Genomic DNA, 22,874 nt, shown 5'->3' on the forward strand with positions numbered 1-22,874 from the left:
TTTTGTTTTTCATTCTTTACTTTCTTCCTTTATTTTCATCACTCTCTCTTCCTCTTTCTTTGCATTTCATTTAATATCTAGAGTTTGTCTGCGACAGCTTATGCTCGCGCTGCTTTAATTTGCGTGTTGCGCCATTTCCAGTACGCACCATTTAACATCGCGTTTCTCATTTTTGTTTACCGCGGTCGCAGACTTTCTCTATTTTCTCACTTTGATAAGTACTTTTGTACGAAACGTCAGTATATAATTTTATGTCAATTAAAACATCGTTGAACACCACCAATTTGTTCAATAATTTAGCAGTTAATGAGGCCCAAAAGTTCCTTAAAAGAGACATAGTTTACAAAGAATTCGTTGAGTGTATAATGTAATACCCGTTTTGTGTTTTTTCAACTTTCAGAACAAATGCATCTAAGACGTAGCACACCTAGTCCAATGTCAGAATGTATTCGGATGTTTCCAAATTCACGCTTCGTACTTCCTCAGTCCCCGGCTGTGTCAATGGGAGACAATGTCTTGGGAGAAACTATATTTGAATTTGATAATGAAAATGAAAACCTGCAGAGTTCTGCCACCAGTGGGTTCTTCATGAGTTCCGCAAGACGTCTGTCATCCGGCGCCTCTGGACATTTTTCTAATAATGTGTGGAGATTACCACAGACTGTACAACGATCACACTCCACAGTGTCGGAAGAGTCCACCTCGCCAGAGAACAATGACGATAATCAAGATATGCGCGTGGAATCAGTTAATACATTTAATATTGAACTGTCTAGAGTGAGTCCTTTGAAGGAAAGTTCCGATTCCGGGCAAGGATCATCACGATCAACAGGCAGTCAAGGCTCGTCTTTTAGTACCGATTCTACACCGAGTCCATCGATGCATTCAGAGCAAGAATCGCTTGTTAAGATGTCCGTTAAAAACAGATTAGGAATTGGCATGACACCTGCTGCAACTCAAGTGCAAGAAAATACAAGGTTTAACTCAAGATCACGGCCGTATGCAAGAAACGAGGAGGTCCGAGACCTCAGACGTGGTTTGATTAAGTCTGCGTTATCTACTACAATATCTATAGCAGGTGTGCAACAACTCGGCACAATACCGGTTGAGAGACAGATAGATTTACAACCACTAGTTTCAAAGAGAAGCGAACTTGATACAATCACAGAGGGAAGCAGGCAAACATCCGCCAACTCGGAGAATTTGGAATCAAGGACGCAAAGTCGGAGAGCATCTGATGCTGCAAGCAATGCGCAGACATTACCTGGTGAGTTGGCATCAAATAACACCAGGAGAGGATCCAAAGGATATCCTGAAAATAAACTGACTCTTCTGGCAGATGACTCCTCTGTGAAAGGTCCTTCAGGAGAGTCAAATTCCATCAATAAGCTTTCTGTTCTTCCTGATGTCAAGCTCAATTTAACACCAAAGGTGGATAGTAAGAAGGATAGTAAGACATGTGCAACTGATAATAACAAAAATGGCAATAACATAGTGAAAGACTCTGTAAAGCGGAAAGACAGTGATTCAAAGAAAGCTGCTGATGAAAGAATGGTTATCAAGAAGTTGGTAACTTCTAGACAAAATATAGACTCAAGCAAGGACAAATTGACAGATTCAAGTGTCAAATCAGGTGACACAAAGAAGGTATCGAATTCAACAGCTTTGTCACAAGCAAACAGCGTTTCTAACATTCAGTCAAGTATTAAAACTGTTGAAGTCAAGCCGAATATTTCGAATACAAAAAGCAATGACAAAAATGCAAAAGCAGTTGCTAAACCTGGGTCTGAACGTGTACCTGTGAATGCAGCTTCTAATGATTCCAATCTTGCAAAGACTGATGATAACAATGCCGCGAAAAAGGCAGAATCTAAATTAAGTAGAACTGTGAGTAAACCAGATTCACAAAAGACAAAAAGTGCAATAACTAGTAAGGAACTAAAATCTGAATTTGTTTCATCAAGTTCAGTTGATAATGGTAAAACCAAAGACTCCAGTCAAGCTCAACCATCACAAAAGGAAGCTTGTAATACATCCGTTGTTCAACAGAAACTGCTCAATTCAAAGTTATCTGAGAAAGCATCACCAAGGGCATCAACAACAAACAAGACAAATGTTAAGACTACACCACAACCAAAGCAAAGTGTTTCATCCACAACCTCGCCTAGAAATCCAGAATCTTTGTTGAAAGTAGTCACCAAAGTTCAAACAAATCCAGTAAAGAAAACTGCCAGTGCTATTCAGGAGAAGACTAATGTTGTAAAATCCGAGACTCTAACAGGGAATAATAAAGCTGATGACTCAAAAGGTCCAAATAAAACAAATAGTACTAGTCCAAGGAAATTGGAAACTGCCAAGACAAGTTTGACGGATTCAGCACCTGGTCCCAATGTTTCAAAAGGTAGCCCGTTGCTTGCCAAAAGTTTTAATTCAAGCGGTGATAAGACCGGTATACAGACTGAATTAAAGAAAGCTAAAGAAGAAATCGGTAAAGACTCGCCAAGCGATAAGAACTCGACAAAAACAGTTGCAGCAAATGAGCAGACTTCAAATTCCAAATTAAAAAGTGATGTTACACAAGCACACACAACAGCAGCAAAGACTGAAAGTCCAGCTGTCTCGAAGATCAATGAAGCTGCTTCTGTCACAAAGACAACTGGTGCTACTTCAGTGACAAAGACAACTGGTGCTGCTGCAGTGACAAAGACAACTGCTGCTACATCAGTGACAAGGCGCAGTGGAGCTGTGGGAGAATCAAACGGCAACACTGCAAATAAGAAAGAAACTGACAGTAACAAAACAATACCTAGTGTGAACAAAGTAACCAAGGGTGATTCAAAATCAACAGCGGCAAATTCAAAACCAACAGTGGCAGTTAAACAAGAAACTGGTACCACACAAGCAAACAAAATGGATAACGATAATAAGCTTGTTAAGCAGCAAAGTAATGTCAAGAAGAGACCCGAAGAATCGAAACCAAGTGCAAAAACAAATTCAAACCAAAGTCAGAAAGAAAACAAGATAAAGAAACAGAAAGTCAACCATGTTTCAAATCAAGCTGGTAAAGTTGTAACAAAGGCTGGTAGAAAACCAAATAAAGCAGCACTAGACAGGAAGAAAGGGGAGGAGGAGGAGGATGAAAGTGATGTTGAGTCGATGGAAGACGTAGAGGATATGTTTGAGGCTGTTACCTTTGTGTCGGAAGACGAAAGAGAGTTAGAGAAAATAGTTCATGTTGAAATCAAGACGCAAGAAGAAATGCAAGCAGAAGAACCAAAACCGGAGATCGAAAAGAAAGATAAACCAACCAGCAAGACGAAACTTCCCAACAAGAACCAAATTAAGAAGGATGTGAAATCTAAAGTACCTGTTAAGAACACAGGATCAGGAAAAGGTGGAAAGATCAACGTAGTGAATGCAAAGTCCGTGAAAGGAAGCACACAACAGTCCTCTAAACCAAATAAGAATACGGTATCGGCTAAAGCTGTGAAGAAAGTGCCAGTTAAAACACAGCAAAGCAGATCAGCAGGACAAATTGTTCGAAAGAGTGCACTGTCTGGGAAGCATAGTTTAAGCTCGGAAACCTTATCCGAAAGCAGTCCTCCGAAAAAGCCTGTTGTTGAGAACACCCGATCATTGAGGATATCATGGATGTTATTAAAGCAGTAAACAATGGAGTAACTCCAACGCCGTGGAGACGGAGTGTGTCTGTAGAAGATGTGTCATCACCGCGCAAAGAAGAGTACTTCTCCGAAACGTGGTGGCAGTGTAAAAACGAGACCAGCTGAAAAAGCGGCTAGCACACACCATCGAAGGGTAAAACGACCAATCAGAGTAAACCTGCGAAGAAACAGGCCGATGGAAGTACGGTGAAAAATAAAGATGGTTTTGCCACCGTTTCAACTAAAACTGGCAAGAGTGGTAAAATAAAGAAAGGACAGCTGAAAGATTTACAATTATTGAGTGAGTCGGAGAGGCAGACTACGGCATTCATCACCGGTCACGGATGGCAGATCAAAACTGATCGCAATGAAACGGACGATGTAATCATCAACGATCCTCTCGATACCACCGACTCCTCCTCCGATGATGATGAAGAGATGCAAGATGCTCAACAACAGAGTCCTCATCACACAAGGAACCTTCAAAAACTGCAGATACCTTCTTTGGATCTAGAAGTCATCAATAATATTGCCAATATCATGTCCCCGTTGGAGGGTAACACACCACGGTACTTGCCGGACACTATGGATACCATCAAAGAATTTGCCGACTCATTGAAGAGTAACGAATCGGGTGAGATTGCATTGCTCAAGCAGATCAAGAACAATGATAAGAATGGGAATGCATCACAAAGTGGTGAAGAAAATGAAAAGCCACCAACATTGCCTCCTAAACAGTCCGCACAGACCGCTGATATCCCGCCTGATCTTCCTCCAAAGCTTTCTGCATCATTTGGTCCAAGATCTGAAGCAGATGGAGATGAACCTCCTGCTCTTCCGCTCAAAGAAAAGAAGGCAGAAGCCGATTTACCCCCGCAACTCCCACCGAAACAATCGACTGTAAAGATCAACAAAGCATCAAATGAGAATGATGTCCCTCCAGCATTACCTCCGAAACTCTCCTCCTCACAGAAGCTAGATTTAGATTTTAATGATGCTATTAAAGAATCTGTGGTAGTAAAAGAGCAAAGAACAGATGGTGACGGAGCTGAGGATTTGTCTTTCAATTCATACAAGACTAATCCAGAACTTTTGAAAGTGTTTCGTGTACCAGATCATGTTGAGGCAGGGAATGGGTCTATATCTCCAGCTGTACCTGAAACCAGCAAAAACAAAGATACAGAATCTGTAATAAGTCAACAAAAAGAAGATACGGAACCAGAGAATTGCAAACTAATCAGACAAGAAACTGATGCCAAACAGCAGCAAGATGTGATGAAAGCTATTAAAGACGACATCGCCAGCAAACCGCCTTTGCCAAAAACAAGCTCAGGGAAGAAACGTAAAGTTCAACTACGAAGAATCAACAGCGAACCCTCGTGTCTACTCGACACCAGCGGCAGCGAAGATGAGATGGAAGATGTGTTTACACCGGGAAGTAATCGTAAAGCTTCCCTACCAGTAGGGGACAAATCCAGTCCGAGATCAGCTAGAGATATCAAGAGACGCACTGAGAACACCTCCCTAGCAAAGTACATCAAAGAAAAGCAAGATGCGGGGGAGATGTTGCAGGAGACTCGCAGGTTGGAAGACCTCAAAGAATTGGATGAAGATGAAATTATACGTAAAGAACAGTTGCTTAATGAACATATCCAGGACATGACCATCAGTGCTTTGCAGGAATTCAACTCTTTGTTGTCTACGATCAGCGAAAGTGTTGAACAGACATCTTCGCCTGGGAGACCACCGTCTTCTGCAAGGGATCATGAAGACCATCTGGGAGGTCCTGGAGATGTGGAGTTACTCAACAAGAGTCTACCAATGTCAGAAGTCAGTGAGGTGTCAGCTTCTACAATGAGATCTGAAGATGTGGACACACTTGTTAGTGAGGTAAGTTGGACAAGTTTTGTATTTTCTGTTGTACCTTTGCTGACAATTAACATTCATTAACTTTGACACCAGTGGCAGCGAAGACGAGATGGAAGATGCGTTTACACCGGGAAGTAAGTTTTGTATTTTCTGTTGTACCTTTGCTTCCGAGGTACAATTAACATTCATTAACTTTGGCAAGGCGACTCAAAATATCATATGATTGTAAAAAATCTTATGCGCACAGACATATGAATCAAATGCATTTATAGCAAATTAGAGATAGCAAACCATACAATTTGATGAATGTGGTGGCTGCAAAATGGCATTTTGTTGATCAGTTTAATATTCCACATAAAATATTCTTTCAGGTGCGTGATGATATATTTCATTGAAATTTCATGTTGATATTTCTTAGCGCATCAACTCTCGCCATGCGGGTGTCGACTGCAGACGACAAGTTTAAAAAAAAATTTAATTCAAAATTTTTATAATTGTAAATTTTCTTGACCATATTTGGAATTGGCATGAAAAAAAGCTTTAAAACAAGTACAAACAAGCCTAGTATTGGCTCAGAGGCTCTTAAGATAGCTCTTAATATTTTGAGAAAATATCTCAAAACTTTGGACTTTAAGTTGAAGCATATGACCAGCATGCATTCATTAAGTGCACCCCTAACTATTACTGCCACTCCAAGAGACTGTTTATATAAAGTTTACCTGATTGAATTGTGATACATTCTACACACTACAGGAACATATTATGTAAAATACATATGATAGTAATAATACTGATATGCTACAACGTTTTCACTTGTGTTAAATTTGATTTCAGCTTCATAGCAGTGGTTCCGTCAGCAGTCGTGGGTTCTCTGGATCAAGCATGCTGAGCAGTGAGCGTAGTAACAGCAGCAATACCACAGCATCAGAGCCTGAGGGAGAACTATTGCATTGGAAGAAGGGCAATCTGTTGGGAAGAGGAGCTTTTGGAACAGTAAGTTTTTAGTTATAGGCGAATACAACGAGCCAAGTGATGGTCAGAATTTAGTCAGCCATGACTGGGTCCCCGGCGCATCAAACTGGTGTTGTGACTGCCCAATTGGGTGGATTAAAGCCGCTTAAAAATTGATGTTATGTTGCATTGTGTTGTAAACTTTCATCACTCTATTGTCTACGTGTAACACAGGTGATGAAATGCAGTTCAAAATCCCCACCAAGGACGCAATCATTTCATATTTTCGGTGGGATATACCCAACGGGGACCCAGCTATGGCTGCCATTGAGGTGTAGGAATGCATGAAATTAGATTCGTCTATAGGTTCCGTATCATTAACAGGGCTTCAGGGTCTTAGCTAGGATTTGACAACTAGGATTTGAAAAGTGCCCGTCATTTTCACCAGTACTGCATGTCCTGAAAACATAAACCAAATGTCTGCACCTTTTTTTTGGGTTCAGTCGGTTCAAATAGCTATTGCTGTAGCCTTGATGTATTAGTCAGGTCTCGTTTTGAGTTCACAGAATGTATTCAAGCATTGTTTTTAGAATTTAGCACCTGTCATTAATTTTGCCTGTCCTGGGAGCGACCTGTATGTCCGAAATGACAGGTGGACAGGGCGTGCTGGCTAAGACCATGAACAGGGACCATCAATTTGCTAAAATTGTCCTTTAACAATGGAGATGTCTCAGCAATGACAGCTACCAGATGATTGTACTTGCTGTATTTGATCAACATGGGTTACCATTGTCACACAGCAATAATTGATCAATTGTCCTCAAATTTTCAGCTGTCCTAGCATTTGTCTTGTAAAATGCTGATGTTGTAGATCATCTCTGGTACTCACCAGTTCACCTTTTTAGTAAAACCCATAAGCCTTTGCATTTAGACCACTGATGTCATCACCTGACGTCATGCGGATGTGAACATTGTTTAGCGAACATCATTACTATGCTATGCAATTTTGTGAAGTGCATAGTAACGATGTGCCCATTAGTATGACGTTATCAGGGGTCCAAAGCAAAGGATTATGGGCCTTACCGAAAAGATGAATTGCATGGATTGCATCTAGTCTCGGAGTCCATATCAGGCTCCCCAAACTTCAAGTTGGTTAAAGTCCTAATTCCATTTGAAATTTATACTCCCCCCCTGCAGAAGATATTTCCAAAATCTTCCACAGGGGTAGTGTGGATTTTAAATGGAATAGCCCAATGCAGACCTTATTCTCATTTGCTATTTCATAAGGCCAAGAAAAAAAATTGTTTGCTTGCCCTCAACTGAATTTTAACAATTGGGTCGGTCTGTCAGGATTTCTTTTTTATTTTAATTACTAGCAAACTCTATTGTTTGTATTAATTAAAGCTCAAAATATGAAAAATATTTTTTATCTTTCAGGTTTACTGCGGTCTCACAAGTGTGGGTCAATTAATAGCCGTGAAGCAGGTGCAGCTGAGTGAGAAAGACAAGGACAAATCACGCAAAGAATATGAAACACTGCAAGAAGAGGTGCAACTACTGAAGACACTCAGACATCGTAACATTGTTGGGTAAGTCGATTGAGATGTTATTCTCTGTCTTAATAGCATGTAGTATATGACAAAGGCAGGTAGTGCGATTGACAGGTGAATTGTGCAGAAACGATGTATGCCCATCATTGTGCGCACATCGAATTGCATTGTTACTGTGTGCGCAGTAACGATATATGCTAAAGATGGTCACATCAGCGTGACATGTTTGGGGTCCAAACACAAAGAACGAAGACTATAATCAAATGAAGTATTTCTTGGCCAAACTGGAACATGCGCGTTGCGTCCATGTAGTGTACTAAGCGTGTACGCCATGTAAGGCATGTGTATACTTTCTTTTGTACCGCGCTATATTCGTGTGTGTTTATCACAGAGCCGCTAGCGTTCACAGTGTTCCAGTTTGGCCAAGAAATACCTAATTTGATTATAATCTTTTATATTGTACTTTAAGAAAAGAGCATTGTGTGTAAAGTATGAGATTTACAGTCAATATATCATCGTTGGGCAGGAAAAACCTATGTGCTTGTGGCCCTTGAACATGTTTAAAATAAACATGCCAACAGGTTACATGGGAGGTTTTGCTTTAAACATGTTCAGGGGCCAATGACACATGAGGTTTTTCCTGCCCAACTATGATATGAGGTACCTGTGTTATTTCATGTGGGAGTTAATGTTTTCTTCTATCTCTTGCCAGATTCCTTGGATGTTGTTTAGAGGGATCCACAGTCAATATCTTCATGCAGTTCATCCCCGGTGGTTCCATTGCATCACTCTTAGCTCGGTTCGGTGCTCTTGATGAACCCGTGTTCTGTCGATATACCAAGATGATATTGGATGGTACTGAATACCTTCATGCCAATAATGTGATTCATAGGTAAATAACAACTTTTAGGCAATGAAAAACAAACTGTTTTACAGGGGTGTGGGGTGTTGGGGTTTTTTTTCTTGGAGGCTAAAATGACTATAAAATATCACCAAATCTAAAAGCTTGACAAATCCGACAAAAATTTGATGGGTTTTTTTTTGCAAATATATTTTGAAAATGTTCTGAATTTTTTTTTATTTTAATTTTCATTCAAAAGCAATACATTTTAATAATAATAATAATAATAATAATAATAATGACGATTTAATATAGCGCCGGTATCCGCCTTTCAACGCTCAATGGCGCTTGACACAACAAGTTCAAAAGATCTGAGAAAAATATATCAACATGGTAACACAGTTCATAGGAAAAAGAGTCAAATACTAAAAGAGTCACTCTTTGAATGCCTCATTGTATAGATGGGTCTTAAGTCCAGATTTGAAAGTTGCGATATTGTCACATGTTCTTAGTGCTACAGGCAGTGTGTTCCATAGTTTAGGTGCACCAACTTCGAAGGACCTATCTCCCCAAAGGGTTCTTGTACTGAAGCTCCAGCAGGCGTCCACTGTCCGTTGATCTCAACCCAGCTTTATCCGGAGTGAAAGCATCAACTAGATCACTCAAGTAGAGAGGTGCCTGACCATGCATGCATTTTGGCCCGGAAATGGCTGATTTTACATGATTTTGAACAAAAAAGCGAAAAAGAAATTCCAAAATGCAAAATCTGGGTCAGTCGGGCCCGTGAAATGTTTTCTGGGTGTTTTTTTTTTTGTTGCCTTATCTGATGGTTTTGAATAATGAGTTTACTTACGGACATTGTCTGCCTCATGATAGTGACGTAAGTCCATACCATGCATGGACAATAGTTGTGTCAAAGCTTCTGCGTCATCAATTGGAGGACAAATGAATTTTAGTCCCAAGCAGCCATGACAACATGATTGTTATTTTTTAAGGAACTGCAGTCATTTGTTGCAAGTAAGTGTCACTAGAATCCACAACATGCTCATCTATCAGTGCACATTTCTTAAATCCCAATACATTTGTACTTTCATTGAATGGGTACAAAAACTCATACTCTGCAACTTGAGGTTAAATTTTGTAATATGACTGTTTAATTGAGGTTATTGAACTGTGCCATTGGGATGAGGCCATTGTGGTCCATAGTGTGTTGTCATTTGTCATTTGAACTAAGTTGTCATTAGGGATTTTTAACAAAAAATAAGGAAAATAAATAAAAATTTGGGATGCTTTTTCATTTATAATATATGAATGCCTTGATCAATTTTAGCAAATGAGGTGTCATTTTAAAGCTTGCAAAATGCTTTTAAAACAGAAATATTGAACTCAAAATAGATTTCACCTGCAAAGTTCCTCCCTTTAGGTGTGCTGCATCACATAATATATAACATACCCTTCAGAAATCAAGACTTCAGGTGTTGTTGTTTTGGCAAAATCCGAGATTTTGAAGATGTTTAATTATTACGATCAAAATATTTGTCAAACACATACACAATATTCAGAACACTGTGTACATGGCATGCAGGAAGGTCGTAAGAACCGACATCAGTCATGTTCGACAGAGTGGCTCGCATTGCCGACATATACAATGGTATGAAAATAGCAATTTTCTGTGTATTTCGTTATCTGTTGGGGCCAAAATTAAACGGGGACTTATCTGACAGTGAAAACTAACATCATGTGGAAAACAAATACAGTTCTATTTCTTATGGAATGTTACAATATGGCTTTAATTAGAAAGTTTTGTCAACTTATTTACAGAGATATCAAAGGAGCCAACATAATGCTGATGTCTAATGGAGTCATCAAACTGATAGACTTTGGATGTGCTAAGAGACTCTGTTTAAATATGAGTCAAAGTCAGAATTTACTGAAATCCATGAGAGGTACGCCGTATTGGATGGCACCTGAGGTCATTATGGAGACAGGGCACGGCAAGAAGTCAGACGTATGGTAAGTTTGATCAAGGTATCTTTAGAGACATAAATATGAGACATAGTCAAAACTGAAATCCAATGATTGGCATACAATGTGGCACCTGAGGTTATTATGCAGACAGCTGCAGGACATCGCAACTTCACTTGCGAGTTTCAATCTTCCAAGTCTTCAGTCGCTCTCAACCACGCTTGGTTGAGAGCAAGTCACCCTGGGTCAATCTTGGTTATATGTGCGTTTGGTTGAGGGCGATCGTAAATCCGGAAGTAAGGTTGATACACATTCAAAAATATCATGTTTTGCCAAATGAAACATGGCTAAATCCTAATTCTTTAGTTAGATCTAACTGCCAATGAAAGTCAAATTTTAATACTGGGTCAAGTTTTGGAAATAAGGGCCAACAACTCTTGGCCTATACTCAAGATTTTGAGTGCTTGGACTTGTTCTAAGTCTTGATTTTTGTTACTGCAATTGTAAGAAAACATGCTACTTAGAAGACATGCAAAATTGCATGTTTTTGGCCCATTTTCCCTCAAATTGCAAAAATCTTAAAATTTGACTTTGACACATATTTGATCATGCCACATGACAAGGATGACACATCCACTTAATCCTGTCATATGTTGTATTTCTTAATTTCTAGGAGTATTGGTTGTACAGTATTTGAGATGGCTACCAGGAAGCCTCCCTGGTCAGAGATGCCACCTATGCCAGCCATATTTGCCATTGGTTCATAATCCTGTCATATGTTGTATTTCTTAATTTGTAGGAGTATTGGTTGTACAGTATTTGAGATGGCTACCAGGAAGCCTCCCTGGTCAGAGATGCCACCTATGCCAGCCATATTTGCCATTGGTTCAGGTGAGAAGGTGCCACAACTACCGGAGAAGTTTTCACCAGAAGCAAGGGATTTTGTCAATTCTTGCCTTACAAGGTAAGTTAAGACTTTGTTTATAAAACTCTATTATAATACATGTTCTTGTTCTTGTTCAAATACTTGCCAACACTCGTTATGGAGTCAGATGAGCAAGCTAAGGTATAAGGCAGTATAGTAGTATCAAAATAATTTCATTTTATGTTTATCTAGAACACCTGAAATTGGAAAAAAAGTCAAAATGAGCAAATGTTGTGAAATCATATGTGACATGCCCCTACTAAATGGGTGCAGAGTCCCAAGTTGGTAGTTTTGAACCCTCCTGGCTGCTGAGTTGATGTGCTTTGTTTGATGTGCACCAGCTCAAGCCAGTTGTAAACAAAGGACATACAATGCACTACTGATTTGCAGAATACAAAGATACTACAAATGCACTCTTGCTCAGGCATATATCAAATAGCTCTAGTCTTTGTTTGCTTTGTCTAAATCCTGTTCAAGTGGTGGTTACAATTGCATTGTATTTTGTCTAGGTATGTATAGAGGCCTTGCATGTGGCGTATCATCCCGTAAATATGGCGGACTACTGAAATGCATTCAACAAAAGCATGATTGCAATCTACCGTGACAGTTCGTCTCACACACATAACCCTGCACTACGATCAAATAGGTTGATGACAATATTTGATTGAATGGACTGCACTCCGCCATAACTACGGTGAAGGACACCGGGCGCTAATCCTTTGTTTGGAGCCAATCGATAATTTCATGCAGGGCCTCTATAACCAATAATAACAATGAGCAGACATTCCTGAACCTCGTTGACTTATGGATGATTTGAAATTACCGCCAATTATGACTTTATTACCAGTAATGTGGAAATAGAGACACACGTAGAACTGAAAAAAAAGTTACCATTTTGTTTAAGGAGCAGAGTTCAACAAACCATAACCCCGCTTCTGGATATCGTTTGAAGTCAAATGATATACTATTTTAAAGCTTATGATATATATTTTATAAACACGAAATAAAACAAAATTGACCAGGGGCCGACTTTTTACGGCTGATTCGTAGTGTCCAGTCACATATATGGTGAATAAGTCAGCATTTATATTTTTACTCAAGTTTGTCAAGATTTAGATGCCATTTGGGCAACAGGATGTGTGTAAGGTGTCCAGAATCTTACACTATTAAAAATGTGAGTGCAACATTGGTGCCAATTTCTAATCATTATTTCCTCAATTTGGTCAATTTCAGAGACCAAACCAAGAGATCGTCTGCAACAGAACTCCTGAAACACAACTTCATCAGAAATCGCAAAGACCGCTTCTTCGACCAATTTCGGCGGATATCAGGTTCATCGTTAGAAGACAGTCAGATCACGCTTTAAAGAACAACCGACAAATAGAGGAGACAGTACAGGAAGTAGGGGACGGAGGATGGATAGCTTTAAGTAGACCCGCAAATATATGAAAAGCGCCCCCTGTTTTCTGTCAAGAGGCTGACATATGACATTTTTATCACGAAGGAAGTCATACACTGTGTATACTGGGCAAGATTTTGCGTCCATTATATGCCACATTTGTCACTGCATTTTGGTCAACGTGTGAGAGGGCAGGAGTTTGAAAAGCTGTTAACCTGCTCCATGTGGGTGTCAACTGCAGACGACAAGTTTCAAATTTTCTTTAATAATTCGAAAATTTGAGAATTGTACATTTTCATGACCATATTTGGAATCATCATGAAAAATGCACTAGAATGAGTACAAACAAGCCTAGTATTGGTTTGGTGGTTCTTGAGAGAGCTTTTGATATTTTAAGAAAATATCTCAAAAATTGGGATGCAGCGCATTAAGGTATCTGGAATGGGCATTTTGAGCGTTTTGACAGTATTTTTTTTGGGACATCAGACATATCAAATTGAATTCTGAATACTGAAGAATGTCTTTCTGATATCAAATAATTTTCATTTTTGAAATTCACAATATAATACAAATTTTATGACAAATTATTAAAACTTGATATTTTTCACTTTTTTGATATATAATAGTCCTGGAAGTAAATTTTATAAATCTAATGACATATTCTTAAAGTATATGTAGGTGGGAGGAAAAGCCGACGATCAATTGAAAATTTTGACCTTTCATATTAAGTTATGTATTTTTTTCCCAAAAAGACCTAATTTTTTTGGTGTTTTGGGAAAAAAATCCATATCTTCAATACGAAAGGTCAAAATTTTCAATTAATCGTCGGCTTTTCATCCCACCTACATACACTTTAAGTATAAATCATCAGATTTATAAAGTTTACGTCGAGTACTGTTAAATATCAAAAATATCAATTTTTAATCATTTGCCATAAAATGTGTATTACATTGCGAATTTCAAAAATCAAAATTATTTGATATCAGAAGGACATTCTTCGTATTCAGAATCAGGGTCAGAAATTTGCAACCAAGTGCGAGAATCCTTTTGGATTCTCCCAGTGGAATTTTGCAAGAATCGATGGATTCTCGCCATATAACTTTATATGATAAATTGATATATTTACGAGAATCCATTTAGATTCTTGCAATTTTGTTGACAAGAAGCTTTGCTCGGATTCTCCCCGAATTTCTGACCCTGAGAATGCAATTCGATATGTCTGATGTGCTCTAATATCCCACAATAAATACTGTCCAAACGTTCATACCCCACCCCTTAAGTGACACAATACTGTAAAAGTGGTAATTTTTGTGTGTGTGACTTTTTACCCTTTGAGCTTGTTTTTAAAACTTGTGATTTTGAGTTTTCTTACATAGACCTATACATAAAAGAGCATTATGTGTGTTTTTATTTCACGGTAACTTCATTGAGCATGAAAAACACAAAAATAAGTGTTGCCAAAAATGTCCACTTTTACAGCAGTGTCATGTGACTCAGAGATAATATCTTACCTCTCCCAGAATCCTTTGCAACATGATACATCATCTCGTTTTATCGATAAAGATGAGTTGACACTCATATTTCTATGTTCCTCTTGTTTCATGTTGAGAATAGACTTACTAACTTGTGTTGATAGTCAAGAAATACACAAAGATATAAGAAATACACATGTTGCAAGATCTGGATGTACTCCGTTCATTGAGGAACATTACGTCACTATCGACCCATGTTGCAGTAGCCAGAAAATCAGTGCAGAAAATTGAAATGGAAGAAATGCATTATGGGAAGTTTAAGATATCTTAATACAGTACCTGCATTTTTGAACATCGATCGCTACGTTAACTATATCAAATGTGGTGGCAGTATTTGTAGAATTCCTGTTTTTTTGTTTAGCACAGCAACACTGTCAGACAGTACTAGCGATGTTTTTAATGGGAATTATCATTCTAAAAAGGACCTAATGCCCCCCCCCCCTTTGATATTGTCACCATGTAAATGTAAAATCATGTCATTTCTATCAAAACATTGTGTATTTTGCTGCATTATTTAAAATGGCTGATCTATTTTAACCAGTTTTAAGAAACTTATGTATTTTCAGTATTATGAGGTATCAGTATCTTTCATCTTGGCATCCGTCCATTGAAAGCATTTTTACTGTTTTATGGTTCTTGAGTATATTTCCTTCCAATACATGTCCATGGCTATTTCATGGTATTGTTATGGTAGTAATTTAAATTGTGGCAAGAAAATGGGAACATCAAGCAAATTATTTGATTTTTTACATGAAATTTTTACTCTTTTAAATTGTTGAGAGAAACCGCTGTGTAATCTTTTTTCGAAAAATTGTCATTGAGTGTAACAAGCATGCAAAACTGTAACAGGTGGTGCATTCTTTTAAAACAAAAATGCTAACGTATAGTTTGATAAACTTGTAATCAGCGGGAATTGTTAGGCTTTACCACTACGCCAAAAAGTAGATCCACATTAAGAGTGATAAAGTTGACCTGTCTGATCTACATTGTGCATGTTTAAGAAATTAAACAAAAGTGTAGGACATTAATTAATAATTTTTTATGCTTACGAGATGTCACATGACAATTCTCGAAATAAAATATGTTGATATAAATCCGCAATGTCACAAGGCCCGCCAATTAAAAGCTGATCAAACTATACACTGCTATAGCCATGAAAAATAAACACTGTTCTACGGGACCAACCGACCTTGATTTTCATTTTGGGGTTTTTATTTTTTAGCTGTATGAAATTAAGAAAAGCCATTTTTTGCCAAAGTGAAATTGATTGTGACAAAAATTGTTTGAAAAAATGTTTTCCAAATATCGTTGTTGGGCAGAAAAAATGTGCTTGTTGCCCCTGAACATGTTTAAACAGGGGTGTGAAATCTCCTCTTTTAAGCTGAATTCCTCTTTTTTGGAAATTTCTTTGAGGCAAAAGTTTAGCTTTTTCTTTCATTTTCAGCCCATTTTGAGCATATTTCCGTGCTTTTCCTCTTTTTTGAACAAACTTCCTCTTTTTTCAATGAAGGTCACTCACACCCCTGGTTTAAAACAAAACTGCCATCGGGTTACATAGGAGGTTTTGCTTTAAACATGTTCAGGGGCCAATGACACATAGGAGTTTTTCCTGCCCATATGCAAAATATTTTCATTTAGCCTCTTCCAGAAAAAAATCCAGACCAAGTCCGTCCACCTGTAGAACAGAGTTTTGTTTTGCATCTCCTTATTCAGCAGATTGGTTAAGTTTTTCAACAATCAGTAAATTGTTATAGCATTTTTCATTTTCATTACTTGAAACAGAAATGTGTTACTCATAGAAGATTGAGATAATGCACATGGCAGCTATCACCTTGTGTTGCATTTATATGAATGACAAACACATAATACTGTAACAGTCAAAGGCTGCTGCATTGATTATTTTATAATTCCTAAAATATGTTGTTATATTTGCACATGGCAGCTACTGCCTCTTGTTGCACGTACGTGGCAGCTATTGCCTCTTGTATAGCACTCACATGACAAAGAAGCGCATAATAATGTAACAGTCAAAGGCTGCTGCATTATTATTTTATACTGCCTAAAATATGTTGTTATATTTGCACATGGCAGCTGCTGCCTTTTGTTGCACTTACATGTATGATAAACAAGCACATAATAGTGTAACAGTGAAAGGCTGCTGCATTATTATTTTATACTAAAATATAATGTTATATTGTAATGACATGGTGCATAGAATGTCAGTTGTCCTTTTTTATAATAACTTTAACTGTTAATTGTCCTTTTTATAATAACTTGAGAATAGTTTTCTTTAATAAGGTAAAGATAAGCAATACAATTTATTTTTCTCTGAAATCAAGCACTTTTCTTATTTCATATCGAATAACCATAATGTGTCTTTAAAAGTACTGAATGTGCGCGCAGAAATGCACTTATATCATTCAACGAATCACCCGTCCACACTGGTCCATTTTGAAGGACACATTTTTATACTTCATTCCATCTTAAGTGTTTTTCCAACATATCATGTCTTTGTGGTAAATTAAATAGTGTTGTTTTTGGTGTCACTGTTTTGTTGATCAAATAAATGTAAAAATGATCAGCATGACAAAACCAGAACCTGTGTTATGATCAAGTAAGACAAGTTATTTAGCGCTAAAACCGATTTCAAAGATTTTGATTAAGTTCTGTTGTGTTTCATTATTGTCTGCAACATGGACATGTCGACTGCTTGAAGCGTGCAAGAAGGTTGCTTGAAACACAAAAAGGATAACTGCTAAGGCTGCTGCTTTGAGTACAAAAAGGGTATTTGCTAAGGTTAAACAAAACAGCCTTAGCAGTTCTGAACTAAGCAGTCGATATTTGTATCTTACGAACGATGGCACATGACCCTTTTCTTTTTCTACTTTAATGACTTTAATTATATATCACAAAAGGATATTTTAAAGTTGTGGCAACATTCCCTAAAGCTACCACACATTTTCCAAAAAGTTTTGCATAACATTCAACTTTGTCTACCCTGGGGACCCTGTGTAGTTCCAAAGGTCATGTGCCATCTTTTAGTGAACAGACTCTAGTGGAATGCATCATTGGTTTGTTACACTAACAATTATTAGACACCAACATGAGAAATGGTGTCAAGCACTAGGATCCACAACATGCTCATCTATAAGGGCACAGTTCTTTAACTCCAATACATTAATACATTCATTGAATGAACTTTGAAAATTTGGGTACAAAAACTCATACTCTGCAACTTGAGGTCAAATTTTGTACTATGCTTGTATTAATTGAGGTTATTGAACTATGCCATTGGGATGAGGCCATTGTGGTCCATAGTGAAGGCAACTATTATACACTGGTGCTGCAAAGAATCATGTATATCATTTGTATTGTAAGAGTCGCTACAATCCATACATTCAAAAAGATAGTATTTGAAAAGATGACTTTTTATTTTGTTCCTGTCAGTGATAACATTTAAGTGTTTAATGTTTTGTAGTGTATTTTTCACAATATCATGTTTTTTGTATGTCAATTTTACATTTTAAGATGTAACTTATTCATTATATGAAAGCAAATTTCGATGTCATGTATTTTTTTGTACATGTTAAAACAATCATGTCATATCGTACTAATAATTTTTACACCTGTTTGAAAATGTTTTTTTTATGTAGACCATGAGTGCAAGTGCCAGGCTTTGAGTTTTAATTAAAAATAAGGAGTACGAGTACAATCACACTCCTCCGTACTCCTTAAATGATCATAAGGAGTGCGATTTATCACACTCCTTAATCTTTAAGCTTACATCACATTTAAGCATAATCACACTCCTTGTTCTTAAAATAGCACTCCTTACAAGTTTGAGGAGTGCTATTTATCACACTCCTCAATTTTTTTGGAACTCAAAGACTGTAGTCAATCAATTTGGCGACTAAAAACTAAAAAATACATTTTTTTATGGGTTTGACCAACCCAGATTTTAAAAGATATTGCCCAAATTTTGAGATTTTTTTTTTTTTTTGTTTTGTTGGCGGGATATTTCAACAAATTGCACTTGGGCAATCCAGAAATTTTGTTTTTTCCAGGTGAAAGGCAAAGCTAAAATTCAAGTCTCTAAATGGAACACAGAAGGCATGATGGATGGGGTGGTTGACAACATGCAATACCAAAAAAAAAAGCGCAGTGATTTATAGTGCGCTGCGCACAGGCACAACGCCTAGACGTTGATCCACAAGCCTCAGCACACTTAACACTTGGGTACTTGTGCTACATATTTGTACATCAACATTTTAATTGGGGGTATTTGCACATCCTGGGATAAAATCTTTCAGCATTGATATTTCGTCAAATTGACCCGTCATAAGTAATAAATCATTGCTATGTAATGATTTTATTTGTAAAGTTTAATTTGAAGATAAAATGTGTAATATATACTTGAAAAAGATTTGTACATATTTGGTGGTTTTGTGATTATTTGTGCTTTTTTTCTAACCTGTACCCATTTTGATAATGGTCTTTGTATCATAAAGAAATATGTATACTATTTGCTAATGTATGTCAAAAGCAATAAAACACTAAATAAGATAATGAAACTGGTGATTCTTGTGTTTTTCGTATTCTCTTGGTCGGGTTGTGTTGCACATTTCTCACGTCTATCAAAGGGGGCACCCTCATGAAATCCCTATTGGTTTGTACTAGGCCCTTTGGTTTCAGCCGGTATTCTCCGCATAGAAAATACCAATTTGTCTTGCCTGATAAGAAATCAAACTTATGGAATTGTTTCACCAAGAGGTATTTATTTATGTTATGGCATGTTTTGTGATTTACCCCATTGAGCGCAACAGTAACTGAAGATAGTTTATACACACGCCTTGCTATCTACTGAAGATATCCTATACAGGCACCTTGCTGTCTACTACATACAGATAGCTTATCCAGGCATCTTGCCATCCACTGAAGACAGCGTAACATACAGGCACCTTGCTAACTACTGAAGACAGGTTATAAAGGTACTTTGCCTGTATAAGCTATTCTCAGTAGATAGCAAGGTGCATAGCTGTCTTCAGGGTCTGCAAATGCTCATGTTGCTCATTTCCACTTCCACTTCATGTCAACAGGGCACAAGATGGAACATTGTGATAGGGAAAAACATTGTGATGAAGTGATCTATCGCGAGTGACATGCCGATGGACCGAATGATTAATATTACATTTACAACAATGCTGTGAAGCACATAACCCCATGGGCACTACTGCCTTTTTTACAGTACCACTGATTCAGGCTTGCTATCTACTACTGCAGATAGCTTATACAGGCACCTTGCTATCTACTGAAGACAGCCTATACAGGCACCATGCTATCTACTGCAGATAGCTTATACAGGCACTATGCTATCTACTTAAGATAGCTTATTCAGGCACCTTGCTATCTACTGAAGACAGCTTATACCTGCTTATACAGGCGCCTTGCTATCTATACAGGTACCTTGATATCTACTGAAGATAGTTTATAGGGACACCTTGCTATCTACTGAAGATAGCTTATACAGGCACCTTTCTGTCTACTGAAGCCAGCGTGTCTACTGTAGACAGCTTATACACTACAATATCTTTAGTAGATAGCAAGGTGCCTGTATAAGTTGTATTCAGCCTAGCAAGGTGCATGTATAAGCTATCTTCAGTAAGCCTAGATAGCAACGTGTCCGTATAGGCCGTCTTCTGTAGATAGCAAGGTGCCTGTATGCAGTGTTCGAATTTAGGAAAAATAAATGGTTGTCCCACGGACAACCAGATTACAATTTCTGGTTGTCCGTCTAAGTTTTTGGTTGTGACTTTTGGCTAGATTTATGGTTGTCCGGCGGACAACCGAATCAGTATTTTTGGTTGTCCGGCGACTTTTTTAGTTGTCCCGGGCAACCGGACAACCAAAATTTCGAACGCTGCCTGTATGTATAAGCTATCTAAAGTAGACAGTAAGGTGCCTGCATAAGCTATCTTCAGTAGATAGCAAGGTGCCTAATCTTCAGTAGATAGCAAGGTGCTTGTATAAGCTATATTTACTAGATAGTACGGGGTAGGCCTGTAAGCTGTCTTCGGTAGATAGCAAGGTGCCTCTATAAGCTGTCTTCAGTGGACAGCAAGGTGCCTGTGTAAGCTATCTTCAGTAGACAGCAAGGTGCCCGTATAAGCTATCTTCAGTAGATAGCTAGGTGCCTGTATAAGCTATCTTCAGTAGATAGCAAGGTGCCTAATCTTCAGTAGATAGCAAGGTGCTTGTATAAGCTATATTTACTAGATAGTAGGGGGTAGGCCTGTAAGCTGTCTTCGGTAGATAGCAAGGTGCCTATGTAGGCCTAAGCTATCTTCAGTAGACAGCAAGGTGCCCGTATAAGCTATCTTCAGTAGACAGCAAGGTGCCTGTATAAGCTATCTTCAGTAGATAAGTTAAAAAGTTAAATCCTTCCCATTCCCTTTCGGCCCAATTGGGCGGCGCCTATCTCCGTTTCATAACCCTATAAAGGCCACATGTCGGCAAGCAGAAAAACTATACAGTAGGGGGTTCGTTCACTTTCAATGCCGAACGCCTGGCAAGAAGGCAGCAGGTACCATTTTTAAAGCCTTTGGTATGGCCCGGCAGGGATTCGAACCCGCGATCTCCCGATCGTGAGGCGGACGCTCTAACCACTAGGCCACCACGCCGGTCAGTAGATAGCAAGGTGCCTTTATAAGCTATCTTCAGTACGATAGATAGCAAGGTGTCCATATCTATAAGCTGTCTTCAGTAGATAGCAAGGTGTCCATATCTATAAGCTGTCTTCAGTAGATAGCAAGGTGCATGTATAGGCTACCTTGGCTTCAGAAGATAATCAAGTTACCGGTATAAGCTAAGGTGCCTTTATAAGCTATCTTCAGTGGATAGTATAATGTGTCTGGTCCCTATATACGCTGTCTTCAAGCCGTAGATAACAAGATGCATGTATAAGGCACATTGCTATCTACGGACACCTTGCTATCTACTGAAGATAGCTTATATAGGCACCTTGGATCTACTGTAGACATCTTATACAGGCATACATGTAGTATTTCATTCAAGCCTGTTCAAGAAAACATGTGCTATAGTGCCCTCAACGTCGTCGGTCAAAATGTCAAAAGTGCACAAATGGTCCTGATTTTGAGGGGTTTGGTACTTTCCCGTGTTAAATCACTCCCACGTACGACATTTTATACGCCAAAAACGTATGTAATGCCGTATTATCGTACCTCTGACCAGATTCCATATCTATTAGAATTTTTGGGGGTAGGGCACTCGCCCGTGTTCAAGCGCTTCCACGTACGACATTTTATACGTCAAAACCCTATGAAAACTAGTGGCATCACCAGGATTTTTCAGGGGCCATGAATTTTAGGGAGGGCAAAATAAAAAAAAATTCTCAAAATTGCAGCAAAAAGTGGACATTTTCGTAATTGTGGGTGTTTTCTGGGGGAAAGAATTTTTTTTTTTTGAGGGGATATCTACTGAAGATAGCTTATACAGGCCAGTGGCGTACCGTGGCCACTCCAACCCCGGGGGGCTGAAGAAAATTCAATTTTGCCGCCCCTTCCTGAACAGCCCGAAAAGGTTGACCCAATTTTTTTCTTGGTCGTTGAAAAAGTGAAGAGCAAAAAAAAAAAAAAAAGGTTGCAGGCGCTAGCGCCCTAAAAGCAGCACATTTTGATGAATAGTACCATTTTTTCAAAAAATTTTATGCTAATTATCAAATTTTCCGCCTCTTTTTATTTACTAATTCTTTTTGTCACTTCTTCTGTTTTTGCCACCCTGTTTTTGCCGCCTTCTTCTTCCGCCACCCCTTCATTTTGGCCGCCCCTGCTTTTACCCCGGGGCTAGGCCTCAAAGCCCCCCCCTTCCCCCCCAAATACGCGCATGCAGGCACCTTGCTATCTCTGAAGATAGCTTACAGGGCTCGAAAAAATATTAATTTCCCGGCAAGCAAGCTAAATTTCCCACAATTTATAGCATGTTTTTATACACAATTTCCCTCCAAATACCAGAATTTCCCTCCAAACACCATTGTTTCCTGGGAATGTGCTGTCTATCATATCAGACACCTTGCTATCTACTGAAGATAGTTTATACATACCCCGTACTATCTACCGAAGATAGCTTATACCTGGCACCTTGCTATCTACTGAAGATAGCTTATA

At 38.4% G+C, this 22,874-nt stretch overlaps 1 protein-coding gene across 1 annotated transcript in view; it reads left to right on the forward strand.

The window, feature by feature from the left end:
- Positions 1-13,667, forward strand: part of LOC140138342 (uncharacterized) — a 54,790-nt gene extending 41,123 nt beyond the window's left edge. Inside the window, 9 exon segments of the mRNA XM_072160248.1 lie at positions 401-3,665; positions 3,800-5,552; positions 6,366-6,524; positions 7,920-8,071; positions 8,745-8,924; positions 10,695-10,886; positions 11,638-11,802; positions 12,997-13,123; positions 13,125-13,667. Coding sequence (XP_072016349.1) covers positions 401-3,665; positions 3,800-5,552; positions 6,366-6,524; positions 7,920-8,071; positions 8,745-8,924; positions 10,695-10,886; positions 11,638-11,802; positions 12,997-13,123; positions 13,125-13,196 — 6,065 coding nt within the window. The 3' untranslated portion in view covers positions 13,197-13,667.
- Positions 13,668-22,874: the final 9,207 nt, after the last annotated feature.

The sequence above is a fragment of the Amphiura filiformis genome, chromosome 17 (assembly GCF_039555335.1).
Source record: "Amphiura filiformis chromosome 17, Afil_fr2py, whole genome shotgun sequence".
Taxonomy (NCBI): Eukaryota; Metazoa; Echinodermata; class Ophiuroidea; order Amphilepidida; family Amphiuridae; genus Amphiura; species Amphiura filiformis.